At 40.8% G+C, this 17,340-nt stretch overlaps 1 protein-coding gene across 7 annotated transcripts in view; it reads right to left on the reverse strand.

The window, feature by feature from the left end:
• Positions 1-17,340, reverse strand: part of ABCC12 (ATP binding cassette subfamily C member 12) — a 92,570-nt gene that overhangs the window by 19,296 nt on the left and 55,934 nt on the right. For 6 of the 7 annotated variants that reach the window (XR_012906711.1, XM_075940213.1, XM_075940214.1 and 3 more), the window contains 9 exons: positions 16,457-16,591; positions 16,258-16,360; positions 16,103-16,174; positions 14,675-14,764; positions 13,723-13,826; positions 8,560-8,766; positions 6,538-6,764; positions 4,748-4,885; positions 2,073-2,259 (listed from right to left, as the gene is read on the reverse strand). Coding sequence is in view for 6 of the 7 variants with exons in the window: in XM_075940213.1 (XP_075796328.1) it covers positions 2,073-2,259; positions 4,748-4,885; positions 6,538-6,764; positions 8,560-8,766; positions 13,723-13,826; positions 14,675-14,764; positions 16,103-16,174; positions 16,258-16,360; positions 16,457-16,591 (1,263 nt within the window). In the remaining variant the exon portion in view is untranslated. Of the gene's footprint in view, positions 1-2,072; positions 2,260-4,747; positions 4,886-6,537; positions 6,765-8,559; positions 8,767-13,722; positions 13,827-14,674; positions 14,765-16,102; positions 16,175-16,257; positions 16,361-16,456; positions 16,592-17,340 lie in introns of those variants that run through there. The other variant, XM_075940218.1, reaches the window with a different exon arrangement.

Genomic DNA, 17,340 nt, shown 5'->3' on the forward strand with positions numbered 1-17,340 from the left:
CTGTGAGGAGTTAGGGAAGCTGATGGGAGCATTTGGTCACTTTGGCCTCCTGCTGTGCAGATGGCGGGGAAACTCAAACTAAGGTATGTCAACTCCAGCTGCGTAATTAATGTAGCTGGAGTTGCATATCTTAATTTGACCTTCCCCTTTAGCATAAGCCTGGCCCTAGATCCTCTTTGGAGGAGTCAGAACCACAGAACAGGGATAGGAAGAAGAAGGTGGATGCGCATTAAGACCCAATGGTGCCCCAAATTTTGGGGTGCTCTACACAACTGCATTTTCTGCATAAGGGTTAGGATGGCTCTTTTCCTGACCATTATCCAGAGCTTCATAGGAAATCTCTTTTTGTCTAATAAGTAATGCATCTGATAGTGGTTATTTAGTGTGTGACTGTCAATAGCACAAAGGGAAGTTAGCCATACAACTTCCACTGATTTTTAGTTTGACTTGAGTGACTAATTGCCCTTTGTGGCTTTAAAAATCAATCCCTTACAGTCTGACCTTCCAAAGATAGGTGTGCAAATGTGTCTAATATATTTGCTTATTTCAGCCAGTATTTCATGGGGGATCTTGCTATAGAGAAGTCTCTCCATGCCCACTCCACCGTAAAGCTTTTAGGCACAATCTAGCCCACAGCTGTGCCAATTCTTCATTCCTTTGAGAAGTTTAAAAACTTCATACACAACTGTATGCCATGAGTTCCTCCCTCTCTAATTGTCTTTGTATGTAACAGGCATTTGAAAAAGTACACATGAACCACATGACAGGCTATGGCCTTTGGAATTTAGCCCAGTGCACTGTGGGAAGTCACTTTCTATTCACTTCTATCTGCAGTAGCTCTAGAAAAGAAAGAAAAGTGCATAATTAATTTTAAAAAAAATGTTTAGGAGACTGAACACAAGCTAATCATCAGCACAGCTCAATGATAGATCCTGAGGTGGTTTCAAAGCTAATACAACTGCCTGTGGAGCTTGCCAAGACGAAGCAACTGGAAAAATATCTTTCACAGTTTGACATGCGAGTCTTGCATTTTTTTGGCCTTTCTGCTCATTGCTAGAAGATATTCGGTAGTCAATGAAATGTGTTATAAATATATTCATATTTTTCATGACATCTTAACTACCCTGACATTTAGGAATAATTAATATTTTTAAATCTACATTTTTCATATTTATTTGTAACATTTAAAATACATTTTGGCAACGTATCATTAATCCAGCAGTAAAAGCTATTGGTATATGTGTTCTTTACACACTAATTTTTAATAGATGTATGAGCTTTAAACGTCATGAACAAAAGTGGTGGGCTACTAAGAGTTTATTATGGCTAGAAATATTTCTATTACTTTTCTGAAAAGAGTTGTGAAAATAAAAGTGCTACCCTAAGTGTGTAAGATTTGGGATGGTTTACTGTGATTTTTAAAGAAGAAAATAGAATTTATTTTCATTTGCCATTAAAAATAAACAACTCCCATTCCTTTTTGTACTTTGCAAATGATCTTGATATCATTTTCTCATGCAAATTCTATATTAAACTAAGGAATATTTAACATTCATCTACTAAATACACATGGTTTGGAATTATATACTTAAATATTGTTCAGTAGAACATAAAGGCCCTAATCAATATCCAGGTGCCGACTGTGCTGTACAAACACATAGGAAGACACAGTCCCTGCCTTGAAATATTAGCAATCTAACTTAAAAGAAGACATTATAAATGAGTTAGTAAATAATGGAAGGTAAGATGCAGTGAAATGAGGATTAGGTAATACCATTACACAAATTAACCATGTGTACAATTTGTCTCTCATCTCTTTCCAAAATGTGAACCATTTTTCATTTCCCTATGTTCTCGATTCTGCCATTCTTTATCACGCTGAGTAATATCTTGATTCATTGATTTCAAAATCCAATCCAGTATTGCCAGCCTGAGTAAAGGTGGTAGAGTCTGCTTCAACTGAATATAATATTTAAACTGCATTTTAAGATAAAGAATGGCTAGAATAAGAAATGTATATGTACTAACAATTAACAAATGTTAACCCAAGATATAAAAAAAAATACTTTTACCTGGATAATATAGGACAAAGCCAAGCCTTTTGCAGCAGTACTAATAATAGAAGGGCTCAAAACAACAAATAATGCCACAGCGAAGGTTATCAAAGTCAGGAGGATATCTGTTCTGACCGCAAACCAGCGTAGTGCACAATTAAACAACAGAAAATGACTGCAGTTTTCATCATTTAGAATTTTAAACCTGAAATTAAAATAGATGAACATTTCTGATAATCTAAAAGAAGTTTTTAACATGTAAACACACAAGTTCCATTACTCCTAGTGAGTCAGTGATGTAGGTATTTTTATGATAGCCTTCATGCATATTTTATTCTACTTAAAATATTATGCAAACACAATTGAGTAAAACAGGAGATACCACAGCTCGGCGTGAATTATTCAGGAATTGCAACATTTTTCTAAAATGAGGCTTCCAGAAATCCCTTCCTCAGAAACAGAAATGATGTACCTGAACCTAAGCCCTAAATACTGTTTGGGCCAGACTGTGTGCAGATTTTAAGAGCTCTTGGAATGTATAGGAACCTTAACATATATTCATTGTTTTTTTCCTTAAAGTATTTATATGTGTTTTATGCTCTGTAAAGAGCCAAAAACATAAATGAAAATCAGATCTTTAATGCAGATGGGTTAACCTCAAAGTCCACATGACATGATGTAAAACACCACGGTCCTTTTCTCTGATCAATGCCACGTTGTGCTTAACATTGTATTAGTTAATCTGCGTTCTGACAAGATGCAGTTTTTCAGTATAGTCAGACCATAAGAACATAAAAAGGGCCATACTGGGTCAGACTAAAAGTCCATCTAGCCCAGTATCCTGTCTTCTGACAGTGGTCAATACCAGATACCCAAGAGGGATCAAGTGATCCCTGACAAACAGAAGCTAGGGACACCATTCCTACTCATCCTGGCTAATAAGTATTGACGGACCTAACCTCCATGAATTTATCTAGACCCACGGAGAAATCATCCATTTCTCTCAGACATATTGGGAATGTATGAGCTGCTCTTTGCCCCTGCCTTTCTGCGCCTTTTATTTCCCCTGAGAGGACACCGGTGTAGTCCATGTATTCCCACACATGCAGAAACTGATTCTCCTTGTACCCTCAACTAAGGACCAGAGACAGTCAGACCATTGCCAGGATGGATGGATGGAGAAGAGACAGTGAAAGCAATAGTTTGCTTTGATAGACTACTAGGAGCTGAAGGGGCTGTTGGATTTATTCTTACAGAATAAAAAGAAGGTACACAGAGAAGCAGCCATTGGACTACTGGAGACAACAGGTCACTGATCATTGAAAAAAAATGTAAGATAAAATCAGGTGACATATGGGGCAAGCTGGAGCTTCCCTTTGGAACTGCAGGGACTCCAGGGTCTGAATTTTCAAACAAACTAAGCAAGGCTTGTCATGAGTTCTGGAGAATAGATCTAACATGGTCCAATTGATCATACGTGACAAATCAAATCCTAAAAGTCAGTATGTGTGGGTCTAGATCAATTTGGGAACCCACCAGTGAGAACTCATTGCCTCTTGGCTTTTAACTCAAATCCTAGAAATTGCTAAAAACTTAGAAAGTAAAAAATTACACAATGTTCAAAAGTGGACACAGATATACAGTGCTGTATATGTGAAAGTCTTCTGCGAGTCCATGGTACAAACTAGGAGCATCACCATGGGTTCTCATTTTATGAAAATGAAAAGCTTGCAGGATCTTTGCTAGTCTGTATTGTAAGAACAGAATGGTTTCATCAGTGTCACTTAGGGTGACCAGATGAAAAGTGTAAAAAATCAGGACAAGAAGTGGGTGCATATATAAGAAAATACTCCATATATCATAGAACCATAGAATACTGGAACTGGCATGGACCTTGAGAGATCAAGTCCAATTCCCTGCCCTCATGGACCAAGCATCATCTAGATCAGTGATGCACAACCTTTTTTGATCTGTCCTCCAACTGCCGGGCCCAACCCCTGGCCAGCCAGATCTAGGTGCTGTGCTGTGGGGGCCGCCAACCTCCGAGCCCAGCCACCAGCCATCCGGATCTAAGCATCGTGCCATGTGGCTGTGCCCAGCCCCCGGCCAGCTGGATCTAAGTGCCGTGCTGTGCAGCCACACCCAGCAACTGGCCAGCCGGATCTAAGCACCATGTGGCCGCACGCAGCCTCTGGCCGGCCAGATCTAAATGCCATGACCCCCTGGGAAGACATTTGTGATCCCCTTGGGGGTCACGCCCCATGGATTGCGCACCACTGATCTAGATCATCCCTGATAGATGTCTGTCCAAACTGCTCTTAAATAGTGATGGAGATTCCAAAACCTCCCTAGGCAATTTATTCCATTGTTTAACCACTCTGACAGAAAGTTTTTCCTAATATCCAACCTAAACCTCCATTGCTGCAGTTTAGGCCTATTACTTCTCATCCTATCTTCAGAAGCCAAGGCAAACAATTCCTCTCCCAACCCCCTCCTTCCTGTGACACCCTTTTAGCTACCTGAAATATCAGGACTGTACCTATAAAATCAGGACATCTGGTTACACTAGTGTCACTGCATGTACAAGGCAACAATATCCACAATCAAGTAAAGAATAACCATGAAGTGTTATCTGTCCATATCAGATTCACAAATGAAACAAAGAAGATATAAGTGTCATGTGTGCATCTTACTGGTTGATATAGTCTTCTTTTTTATTATAAGCATGAATTATACTGAGGCCTTGCACAGAGGAGGTAATGTGTGAGAACCATGGAGATCTGCTAATATTTTCCATTCTTTTTAGTTCTCTGATGGCTGTCTGAAAAATTCTGCAACAAAATGAAAGCAAAATTATATTGTGCATGTTTATATGTCAGCATGCAAATTATATACATCACAGCCTCTTGGCTAAAGCTAGTGCAGTAATTCCTCAGTTAAAATGATCCTGTTTAATACTGTTTTATTACAAGGTTGCTGATCCACTAGAGAACATATTAGTTTAAAGTTGCACAATGTTCTATTATAAAATGTTTTGGCTTGCCCTACTTTGCCTACCCACTGCTCCTGCTGGGGAGTGGGGTTGGGACGAAAGGCTCCCACTAACTTCCCTTACTCTTTGCCCTCAGCATTCAATTTAGCAGGTCTTAACCAGACCCAGTAAATCAAATAGCAGAAGTTTGATGTCTGGTGCGGCAAGTGGAGATGTGGCCTGAGATGAAGGACAGTAGCAGGGTCTGGCCCTGTCACTGGAGTGCAAATGGAAGCTCCTTGTCTAAACTTAAAGCAAGTAGAAATTGTGGGTGCTTCCTGTCTCCATTTTTAGTTGCCCGATTTGAGATATTTTAAAAGAACTGGATAATCAGAAGGGACTGGGTGCCCAATTTGACATATCTTAAAAGCATGGGTTCCCAAACTGGGGGCCGTGCCCTCCCGGGGGGGCATGAAGAATGTCCAGAGTGGGTGCAAGGCGACCCAGCCACACACACACCCATCAATCCCACCCCAAGTTTTGCTGCTAGTTTTTTGAGAGGGGGTGGTGTGAGGGTTTCTCCAAAATCAAAAAAGGGGCCTGATGCCGAAAAGTTTGGGAACCACTGTCTTAAAGGGACAGGATGCTTTCTATTTTATGAAAATTAAGTCCTTTCTAGGTGTCTCAAACTGAGTATTCCAAATCACTACTCACATTTGAAAATATTGGCTACATGTATCCTGTCTGCCTCCCAGTGAGAGGCCAGACACAACCCAGTCCTTCATGTATATCATATTCTTTCATCACTAGTGCATTTATGAGTACTGAAGTATGACAGCAGATTTTGAAAACGGAATGAGTAATATCATCCCCTCTACTTCCAGGTGCAGAAGGAACGAGAAGCACATGAAAACGTGCAACGTGTGGCCAGAACACATGTCTGGGGAGAGGAGACTAAGCAGCATCAGCGTCCCATTGAACCCCAGTCCTCCAGGACTGTGGCTTGATGCGTCCACCGTGAGGGTGTGGCTTGAAGCTGCCGTCAGGGCTCCATACCTTCCCCATTGCTGGAAACTACATAGCATAAGCTAAATTGACTCATTGCAGGATACCTTGGCTATGCCCTCTTTTGCCCACCTAGCCTCTTTCTGTGGCTTTTGATCCTAATTATAGACCTGTAACCTGAAGGAAGGTTGTGGAAACTTGTTCCTCTGTAACATCATGTTGGGCAGACCAAGGACCGCGGCCTATATTGGCAAAAGCCAAGAAAAGCTAAAGATTTAATTTAGCCTCTAGTATAAAAGGCAGTAAATATCTAACAGCTTCCTAGTTTCCACTGGCTGTTCCTGTTTTATGCGATACTGGCTCTTATAGTTCTCACACTCCAGTAAACCTTTACAAAACAGAAACTCAACAACAGATTAACAGGAGAACTACAATTGCTACTGGCTGGACCGCAAGGAGAATAAAAATTCTTAAAATAGTTTTTAAAGAACTAGCACATCAACTTACTGAAAGAGAATCACAAATATAATAGTTAGGATAACCACTGCAATTAGGAGGAAAGGAAACACAATGCCTATTATGATTACAATAGAGAACACCATAAAAAACTGGTGCAAAAAATTCTCTGCATGAAATGGAAGTCTCACATCCAATTCATCCATATCCTTAGAAAAACGGTTCATTAGCCTGCCAGTGGGAGTTGTATCAAAGAAACTCATTGGACTCAGTAAGATCTGTGGGTAAAGAGAAACAGCAGAATCAAATGACAGTTTTTGTCTTTTGCAATATTCAGAGTATGTGTGGTAAAGTAAATATCAGTATAATCTTAGCTAAAATGTAAATAGAAGGAACAGCAAACAAATGTATTGTAGCTTTTACAATATCAGATAGTGTTTGTGAAGCAGCCTTTGAAAATAGAATAAATATTTCTTAAGGCTTATTTCCCGTTGTCATGATCATAACATAACAAAGTAAATGCACATGAAAATCAGAATGCTGAGGATCTACTGTACACTTTAAAAGGAATAATTGTAATAAGCTATATAGGCTCTGATTCATCAAGGTGCTTAAACAGATGTCTGCTTCAAAGCAGGTGTTTGCAGTGTTGTGTTAGCCATGTTAGTCCCAGGAGATTAGAGACAAGGTGAGTGAGGTAATATCTTTTATTGGACCAACTTCTGTGGGTAAGAGAGACAAGCTTTTAAGCCACACAGAGCTCTTCTTCAGATCAGAAGTACTTTTTGTAAGCTTGAAAGCTTGTCTCTTTCACCAACAGAAGATGGTCCAATAAAAAATATTGCATCACTTATCCTGCCTCTCAAAGCAGGTGAGTAGTACCTCTGAATTTAACAGGACTACTCATCTGCTCAGAGCTGGGCACTTAATTAAGCACTTTGCTGAATCAAGGTGTCATAAAATATAAGATCATAGGACAGGTCACACTAGATTAAGGTAATGAAGTAAAATTTTTAAAAGCACCCGAATGACTTAGGAGTTTATACATGTTAAAAAAAAAAGCACCAAAGCAAGTTAGGTGCCTAGATCACAGGCTGTTTTCCCTAGGCTCTGCCCCCACTCCAACCCATGCTCTGCCCCCACTCCATCCCTTCCTCCAGGGGCCTACCCCCACATTGCCTCTTCCTGCCCCTGCTGTGTTCTTGCTCCTCCCATTCCGTCCTTTCCCCATGCAGGCCCCACCTTCATTCCTTCCTTTCCTGCTCCTGTCCCACCCAGTGCCAGACCCCTGCATGCCACATACCAGTGGCAGGCAGGAGGTGCTGAGGGGAGAGAAGAGGAAGAGCTGGTTGGTTTTGTCTGCCAGTGAGAGCTGAGCTCTACCATTTGTTTCCAAGGGTGCTGCAGGGCTGGAGCACCCACGGCATCACCACCTACAACTTAGATGCTTCAGCACCTTTGTAAAGCCCACTAGGCTACTATGTGCATCTTTAGGTGACTACATCACTTCTGAAGATTGAATTTAGATGCTTTTCAAAAATGTTACCCTTTGACCCTTCGACTCTGGTGCCTGGCGTGATTTCCATTTGGATTTGAATTCAGATGTCACTTTTGAACCTTTTACCCTTTTGCCTTTTTTGTTCAGTAAAAATGCCTTCAGCAGAGACCACTATCTGATGCTTCAGAGGAAGCTGAAAACTTGTGTGGTGTTTCTATCTCACTGCACAGTGCTAGTGAACTGGCAGTTTCCCTCATCAGAATCATTTGAGGCCCAGGTTACAGGAAATAATAGTTTGCATTTACAGAGTCTTTCATCGGAGACGCTCTAAGCACTTTGTGAACATTCATTTAAAGTTGACAGTGATCTGGTGCGGGAGGCAGACATTATAATTTAATAAAGAAAGCGGCATAGAATGTACACTGCTTAAGGTCACACAATAAGGCTGCAGCTGATCTGGAAACAGAACCCATGGCCCCAGGCATCAAAACTAACTACTAAACCATGCTCCATCCTTTTTGAGCTTATTTTGGCAAATATCCTTGATAACAATTACATCGATGTATCTTCCATACCTTGTAAAATACATTATCATGTAGCACTGACGAAGCCTTTAATGTTGTCTTTGTGAAAACAAACCCTTTGATGATGCTTAGGACAATAATGATCAGCATGCTCATTCCGTAGACTAACTGGTAAAAGTGCAGACTGGGGTTATCCGAGATGCTTCCCATGTCACAAATGGGATATTCTGTTTCATTACTCGGGAGGCTGCAGTTTGCCTTTAAAGCAAATGTGTAAAACACAGTGATTTGAATTTGGAAGCTCTTATTGATAACAGGATAAAAGGATAAGGATAAAGGAAGCTGGAATAACTAAAGTATAGGGCTACTTCATCTACACCACTGTCCCTGTGCCTGGGTCAGAGACAGGGTGTCATAGAGCTGTTATGTCACCTGCACTGCACACTTGCATCTTCCCTGGACCCTTACACAGGGAAATCCTCACAATGTTGTATATCCACTGGTTTCATGCAGACACAAAGCTTCAGTCTCATCCAGTGTTACCATTTTTTTACAAAGAAAACAATTTTCCAGTTTGAAATCCTACAGATTTTTGTAACAACAATTCTCTGACTATGTTAAACACAACCCTTCGCTAGCTTCCTCTTATTTTTTTAAGTTTTATAAAATGTATTTTAATTGGACAGCTTCAGTATTGCCTACCTGTTATGTTTCATTTCTTTTAACAACTTATCTCCCATTCTAATTTGAATATACACTTATTTTCATCCATTTTAAATTCTTTAGGACTTGTCTAGTTAGCCTGTATATGTGTCACTTCCCTACACTAATTGAAATCAGAACTGCTCAACTGTATTCCATAGGATCTATATTATTAATTGTTAAAGGAGAAGTCTCCTTTTGTGAAAATGTGAGGAGGTGGGGTGGGGTCTTGTGCTTTTGGAGAAATATTTGTAGTCAAAGTGTTTGAAGTCTTTGTTGTTAACGTTACATTTTAAATAACTATGGTGTGTCATTTTGTGACAGATGTGATTTTTCTAGGTCCCACTTGTTACTCTAGTAATACGATTTGTTAAGTATCATTTGTATCTGTGGTGCTATATAAAATGTAATAATTTTGCCTCCTGAAAGCTGTAGTTGGCTTTTAAAACCTGCACTTGTGTATTTCAGCAGGGAGCCATCCAGTCAGACACTGCAATCTAGAAGTCAGAGTTCTTACACTCACTCTTCAAACTAAGGTAATTCTATGTAGTTAAGAACAAATCTTTTATAACCCTGACTTTAGTTTTCCTGGTCCATTGTGTACAACTATGGAAATAGAAGTGGTGTTGATAAAGCAGTTACCAGAAGGACAATGATTCTTATTTTTTTGTGGAAATGTAGGTCAGACAAGGAAAAGTAAAGTCAAGATTTTAAAACACCACTCTAGCTTTAAAAAAACTACCTTATTTTGTAAGCTTAATCTCCATTTCTAAAAAACCCCACTGCAGATATCAGGAGCTTTTTAGGTCCCTGCCTTTGAAGTATCTGAAATTTTGTAAATTTAAGAGGGGAAAAATTACTATTTATTTGTATTTTCAGAGGCACTGTCAGAAACATCCTTATTTTTTAAAAAGAATTTTTTGACCTGTTATAATACCTTACATTAGAAAGAATCAGTTTTACTTTTCTCCTTTAATGAATTTTTTTATATTTTACATTTCTTTTAGCTTGAAGAATGAAAACAAATTAATTCTTTTTGCTGGAAATTATGTTGCGTGGTTCGGATGCACTAAGCACAAAGTTACTAATGAGGTCTACTTCCTTTGTAGAGCATTTTGAGATCCACTGAAATATAAAATCTAGGTAATTTATTATTATTTTATTATGCCGTTTTGAGGTTATAAACACAGCATACACTGAAACATTACACAAAAGCTGTTTTCATTTATATTATTGTTAGGTTTTCTATCATTAAAAAAATCAATTAAATTTGAGCCATAGCCAGCTAGTCCAACCTCTTTTACTTAGTACTGTAATCGGGAACATGTTCATCTATGAAACACTTTTGCAGTGCTACATATGGACAAGTTTTTACTCTTGCTAAAGCCTTACATAGTTGTGAGACCAATAGAAGGAAGAAATCTCTCTTCCAACAATCTTTTATGGCTGGGCTGATAAAGTGCGGAATCTGTGCCCTGGCCAACATTAGTTGTCAGGTGCATGGCAAAGGGGGCAAGAGAAGGAGACATTGTACCTCTGACATTCAGGGCTTTTAGCTCCTTTCATTTGGTGAAAAGGCACAATTTAGCTCTAAATTATTTTTATCACATGATAATGGGAAATTTAGGTGTGATTTTGTTCCAGTAAAACATGTGCAACAATAGAGCACTCAAACTAATATAAACTAGTACATGATTCATATCCACTTATTTATATTTATTGTGAAAAAATGTGATGCAGTAAATCAGCCATATACACAGCTTTGAATTCCCAGCTAGTATGTTCTCAATGCATATATAATATACTACAATTAATCTGATTTTTATGGCATCCTTAATATGCATTATCTCAGAGTCCTTACAGAGAGTTCATTCTGTGGCAAAGAGAAAGGAAAAATATTTAAATGGATTTAAGATGAATGTGCGAGTCATTGTGTGGGAGGGAGATGGCAGAGAATCCTAGATACAGGGGCATACAATAACATAAGTAAAAGATTAACTTTGGGAGGAGCACAAAATTGTAGAAATGGGAGAGGAAGGAGACTAGATAAATGTACAGTTAAAGGGGCAGTGTGGATAGAATCCAGTGTTGCAAACCAGGAAGGGACTGCTGCATTGGAATAAGCAGGAGGCTGCTGAAAGTAGCAGAGGGGAGATGGTTCATTGACTTAAAAGCACACACACAGCAAATGGAGTGAGCGTAGAACCACTAGGCACTCAGGCTTGCATTAAACTAGCCTGGGTAACAGTAACAAAGATGTGGTAGTACAGGCTTCAGTGCAGGCTAGCCACCGTAGGCATAGGCATGCGCAGCACATTTCATTAGGGTGTGCACCCAAAGAATTGTTTTTAAATGTACTCTTTGACACCCATTAGCCAGACTCCTGACCCCCATTAGCCACGCCTCTGGAGGCAACACTCTCGGGGCAAGATGGACACATGACCAGAAGTAAAAGGTGGCACGCGACCCCCCCCAAGGACTTTTCCCACCATCCTCCAACCAACAGCGATTAGTTTGGCCCCCACCAAATCCCCTGCATGCAACTATCCTGCAATTGCATTAACCCAATGTGTGTGACATTAACTCGGGGGCGGAGAGGCTGGGGGAAGTGTTCCCTCTAAGAGTTTCCTCCCATGAGCAGAATGAATTTTGTGTTGTGCACCAGTACTGAGTTCATGTGGCTTGTTTGGATGTGCCACTGTGGCACCCAAGTTATTAATGAATATCTTATAAATCTTTACCTTTTCCCTCTGCTGCCAGGTCTCCTCCCCTTGCTCCATCAGCTCCCCTGGTGCCTGCTGCCCCCAAACCCTCATCCTCCTCTGCTGTCCTGATGCCTGCCCTTCTCATTGCCCTCAGCCTTCCTGCAACCTGCCCCCCTCCACCAGCCCTTCTCTCCCTTCTGTGCCCACTCCTCCAGTAGCCCCACTCTGATCATGTGAGCTTCTCATCCCCTCTTCTAACACCTCCCTCTACACACCTGCCCTGCCTCTCTCCTCCAGTGCTGGTCCCTCCCCTGCAGGTGTCTGCCCTTCTGTTTCAACCCCGGAGTCCCCTGGCACCTTCACCTTCCAGGTGCCTCCCCCTTCCTTCACTCCCCCTGCCCCTTTTGCCCTCTTTTCCCCTGATGCCCACCCCCTCACCACCCTCTGCCCCCATTCCCCTCATGCCCCTGTGCCCTCACACATGCCTTGATCCATCCCCACCTTCCTCATGCCCACCCCTTCTTTCAAGCCTTCTCCCAGCACCTCCCCCCCTCTAGCTCCCAATGCCCTTACCCTCTCCTCTCCCAGCATCACCGTGTCCCCCCTCCCACTGACACCTCCCCCCAGCTCCTGCCCTTTTCCTCAGTGTCTCCACTTACCCCCCCCCCCGCATTTGTCTCTCCTCCACCGTGTCCCTTGGTGCCTTCCCCTTTCTTTTCCTGACCTGCCCCCCTCCCATCAGCACAATCCCCTTCCTCTCCCACCCTTTCTCCCTATTTTCCCCCCTCCTTCCCATCGCCTACCTTCTGCCTTCAAGTTTGCAAGCTGGAGTCTGCTGTGATCAGACCCCAGAAGTCCCCACAGCCCAGGCTCCAGACCACATACCGGACCTAGATCTGGGCCGCTCGGTGTTCACAGCCCCAGCCCAGCCGCCAGCCCGCCTCTAGCCAGGCTGTGCTCCCCCACACCCCACTCAACGCGTCTCCTTCCACAATCCGCGGCTTGGCCGTTTTTAAAAATGGCGCTGCAAAGCCACGCCGACATGTCACTGCCCCCTCCAGTGCACTGCATGTGACCCCACCCCCGGCGCAGCCCCAGCTCCTCCCAATGCTGCCGCCTTGGTTGACGGCTTCTCTTCACCCTGCCCGGTACCTTCCCCAGCCGGGGTCAGCTTGCCGGCCTCCTTGCCAGTGCCCCTCCCGGCTCTGGTGCAAGGGTACAGAGCCCGGTGGCTCAGTCCCGCTGGGCCAGTCCGCCTCTACATTAGGATGTGCCTAGGCACACCCGGCACACCCTGTGCACATGCCTATGACCCTAGGAGAAGCCCAGCATAACTTGAGTGGAAACTTGTCTTGCTAGTCTATGCTGAATTCTCTGCTGCCACATTAGCTACTATTGTTACCCATGCTAGCTAGAGTGACAGTCACATGTTAATTTGCTCAGGGAGGGAGAGAGAAAACTGTCTCAGCACTATGAATTTGAATGAGCACTGTGTTAACAATGGTGACATGCTTGATGCTTTCAAGAGCAAATTCAAATAAGTTCAAAGGAACAGAGAGTGGCCCTCTGACACTTCGAGAAAAGGTGTTTATGAAAACCATATAAAAATGAACTGCAATTCAGATGGGAAGAATTTAAGACAAATAAGAATTTCATCTGAAGCAGGTTTTGAAGTTTCCTGTGTAGCAATTAATTGTCTTACTGTCCTAGATGCTGGAGCTGTACTTTATTATTGATATTATACTTCAAATATGTGTGCAACTCCGTTTTAAGAAGCAGAAATTTACAATTAAATTGTTACACTTACCCCTGAACCCTGTTCTAGCCAGAAACTTAACCACCAATTGCTGAAGGCTGAGCTGCCAATCATCAAAATAAAGAGAAATACAACAAAGGAAGACAGTATGAAACCTGCAAATGGAACCAAAAAACAGATAATGTAAGAATGTTTGAGCATATTCTACTCATATACTCTGTTGGGTATCTTCTCAGCAAAGACTCTATTGTTTAATGCATATTTATTCTTCTCTTCCTATGCAGACTGCCATTTACATCAATGTGGGGACAGGGAGTTAAATTCTGAAGTCAAAGTGAGTTTTCAGTGTTACTTTTTCAGCAACAGTATTTGTGCCTATGGCTAACATAAGACCCAGAGAGGGAAAATCTTAAGAGTAGCAATGTGCATATGTATTTACATAAACACAATTTCTCTTTGTAATTGTAGATTAGAAGTTCTTTTGAAACAAAATCTCACAGACTCCCTGGAAATCTGTGGGGTGTGTAAATCTGAATCTGATCCCGACCTACATTTGACTGCTAACTTCTCTAACTAATGAGCTGGCCCAAAACCCAGATGTGAATTAGTGCAAGCTTCAATCTTGAAATCCCAGTCTGGATCCAAATTTTGCTTGTCAGGCTTCTCTCTGACTAGTATGTTTCACATTTTCTTTCTAATAAATGTCAGAATGCCTTCAGTTATTACTTACTTACTAACATATTTCTCTATAAAACTCAGTGATCTGCAATTCTAGGTTCTATTAGGAGATTACAATGCTTTGTTTCTTGAGAACAAAGCAACCGTTTTATTGTTTGTCTAATTTCAATAAGATTAAAGCAAGAAACTTTAATGGGGTAGAGACTGAGTCAATCTAAAACTGAAATATCAAAGTTTAGATGTAATGAAAAACACCAGAAAGGAATCCTAGCTTTGAAAATGGAAATATCAAAGAAAAATGCAAAGACATTTTTGCAGACTATACCTCCAGAAGCTTTAATGTAAGTGCGATAGGTTTTCCATGTCACAGAACCTTCTTGTTTTTCCTCTTTTTGAAAAAGCTGGTTTGCAGGAGCTACCACACAAACAAAATGCATACAAATAAAATGCATCTAGTCATTCAAAATGGTTTTTGAATAACTAGAAAATCGTGATGACAATTAAAATGTAAGTAATATGGATTTTCTAAAAATGATAAATAGCACATACATTTGAATGCAAAACTCTGTTGACATTCTTGTTCTACCTCTTCCTCCTTTGCAGAGAAATATGCATGCTAAGGCAGACCAAAAAATCAAATCTCTCTGCCTCACGTATGATAGTTATAAACCTGTGTATATCACCACACTGCTAACGTATAGCATCTAATGTGAAGGGAGAGTTTTTACAGTTAAACATTTGCTCTCTATATTAGTTCTTTACAACATCCCTGTAACTTTGATTTAGCTCTGAAAATGTCTTTTTTTCCCTAACCCTGTTGTGTTTCTCTGAAAGGATTTTAAGAGCAAATATATACCAGTTCTTGAAATAACAGTTCCAGCCAATTTGGGCCATACAAATGAGAAACTCCTGTTCAGCATTAATACTGTGGCCTTCGGTTCCACTGATGGCTCTGACTGGCAACTTAATCATTGTAATTTTAATTTCTTCATATTTGTGAGAGACGTGCTTATAAGTGACAGTGTCAGCCATGCAACTGAAGGAACAGTGTCAGTGCTTACAAGTTTCCATCTTGCAGGAGAGATAACAAAACGGGCTGTGTCCTATCTTTGCTCCCTCCTTCCTGCACTTTTTTGGCCACAAGCCCACTTTTCCACAAGTTATGTTTAATACATTTCAAAGTTGCTCTTATTCTTCCAACCAGTTGAAAATGTCTCTCAGGTTGCCTCACCTGAAGGTGAAGGAAGGAGGAGGTAGGCATTCCTTACTGGAAGTCTCATTAGAACAGCCACCCACTCAGACTTACTATCTGTCTCAGTTGCTCTAGAATAGAATTGGTTGGAGGCACAATGGCAGGGCAAAGGTGGGGGTGTTGGTGCACTGAAACTTGCTGTGTTGTGCTTGTTCCAAAGGGAAGTTATGAGCTTACAGTATTCTCCATGTGGCATTTTTCACAAATATTAAATTAATCTAAAACTGTTCCAAGAAGCGAAGAGGTAATGGTGATTGATCTGCTTCCCTGCCCATTATGCACTAACATCCCATTATACTGTACAAAGACAGCAAAAAGACAGCTCTCCTAGGCCAAAAAAGCAGTGCAGGCAGGAAGGCCTGAGGAAAATAAACTAATTGGTGGGCATAGTACATTTTGAATTCAGCAATCTCTTTCAAATCAGAAATATATATTAATTTACAATTAAATTATTTTTAAAAACAATTTAGAAAGATACACAAGTGAGTGTTTGTAACATACCTATCTTCTTTTCCCTTTGTGTGTCTCTCTCGGGTTCCTTTTTGATGATTTCTTCATCGGACATTAAAAAAGCTATGGGAAAGATAGAACAGTTAGTCTTCTTTTTTAAACAGCAGAATATAGGCAATTCCGATTATTGTGTTAAATTATATTACCAGGATTATCAACCCCTTTATAAGAACTTCCTGTGGAATCATTCCTATCCTGAGTTTCACTCTCTGATTCTATGACTGATTCAGTCATAATATTTTCTGGATCCTGTAAAATAAGAAAAATTTACTTGTGAGATCTGAAACCCTATTTTCAATATTCTAAGGCCTGTAAAAGTGGAATATGCTTAATATTAAATGTTACCTTTGCTTGCTCCATGTGGAGATTTTGGATTAGCTGAGCATAGCGTCCTTGTTCTTTCATTAAATCTTTGTGAGTTCCCCGTTCATGTATTTCTCCATCTTCTAATAAAATGACTTCCTCACAGAATTCTAGATACTACAGATTTTTAAGAATGGACCATTAATTCCATAAATATTGTAACTGCATTGGAAATAAAGGCATCAGCGTTGTGTTTTCAAACTGAATGATAGTAATTAACAGCTTTCATTTCACAGTTGAGAAAACTTCAGCAATTCTATGTTCATTTGCTACATTCATGCAGGTGTCTATGCCTCTGTCTGTATGCCACAAGGGAATGTGTAAAGGAATTAATTTAAAAGATGACTTTCCAATACAATCAATTTTGTTTCAAAAAATGCAGCCTATGTTACCAAAATAGCTTGTTTAGGTTCTGCAGAACTTGATGCTCTTCCCTTTAATTTAGTCATCAGAACAGATTCATTCCTTAGCTGTACTTATAAATGGTGAAGACCACTGAGGGGAAGAACTGTGAAAAAGCCACTTGTAGCTCTCTAATTCTGGGTCTGGGTCTGTGCTGGACCATGTGTGGTTTAGTGGAGCCTTAGGGCTGGCTGTTATTTCAAGGATCAGACACGTCAATTGGAGATTGTCAGAGTACAGTCCATCTCTGGTCACACACTCATCTTGGCATGACTCAGCATGTCAGTTGCTGAGGAGGGGAGGATAACAGCGGGCTATGGTGGTTCTACACCACCAAAGTATTTCTCTTTGGCACAGCATTTCCAAGATGACTACTAGTGTTTTCTTTCCAATCTCTGTGGGCCAAGTTCCCCACATTATTAGTCTCACAATTCCACACATAAAGGGAAAATCCTGCCTGTACT

This window comes from Pelodiscus sinensis, chromosome 12 (genome assembly GCF_049634645.1).
Source record: "Pelodiscus sinensis isolate JC-2024 chromosome 12, ASM4963464v1, whole genome shotgun sequence".
Classification (NCBI taxonomy): domain Eukaryota; kingdom Metazoa; phylum Chordata; order Testudines; family Trionychidae; genus Pelodiscus; species Pelodiscus sinensis.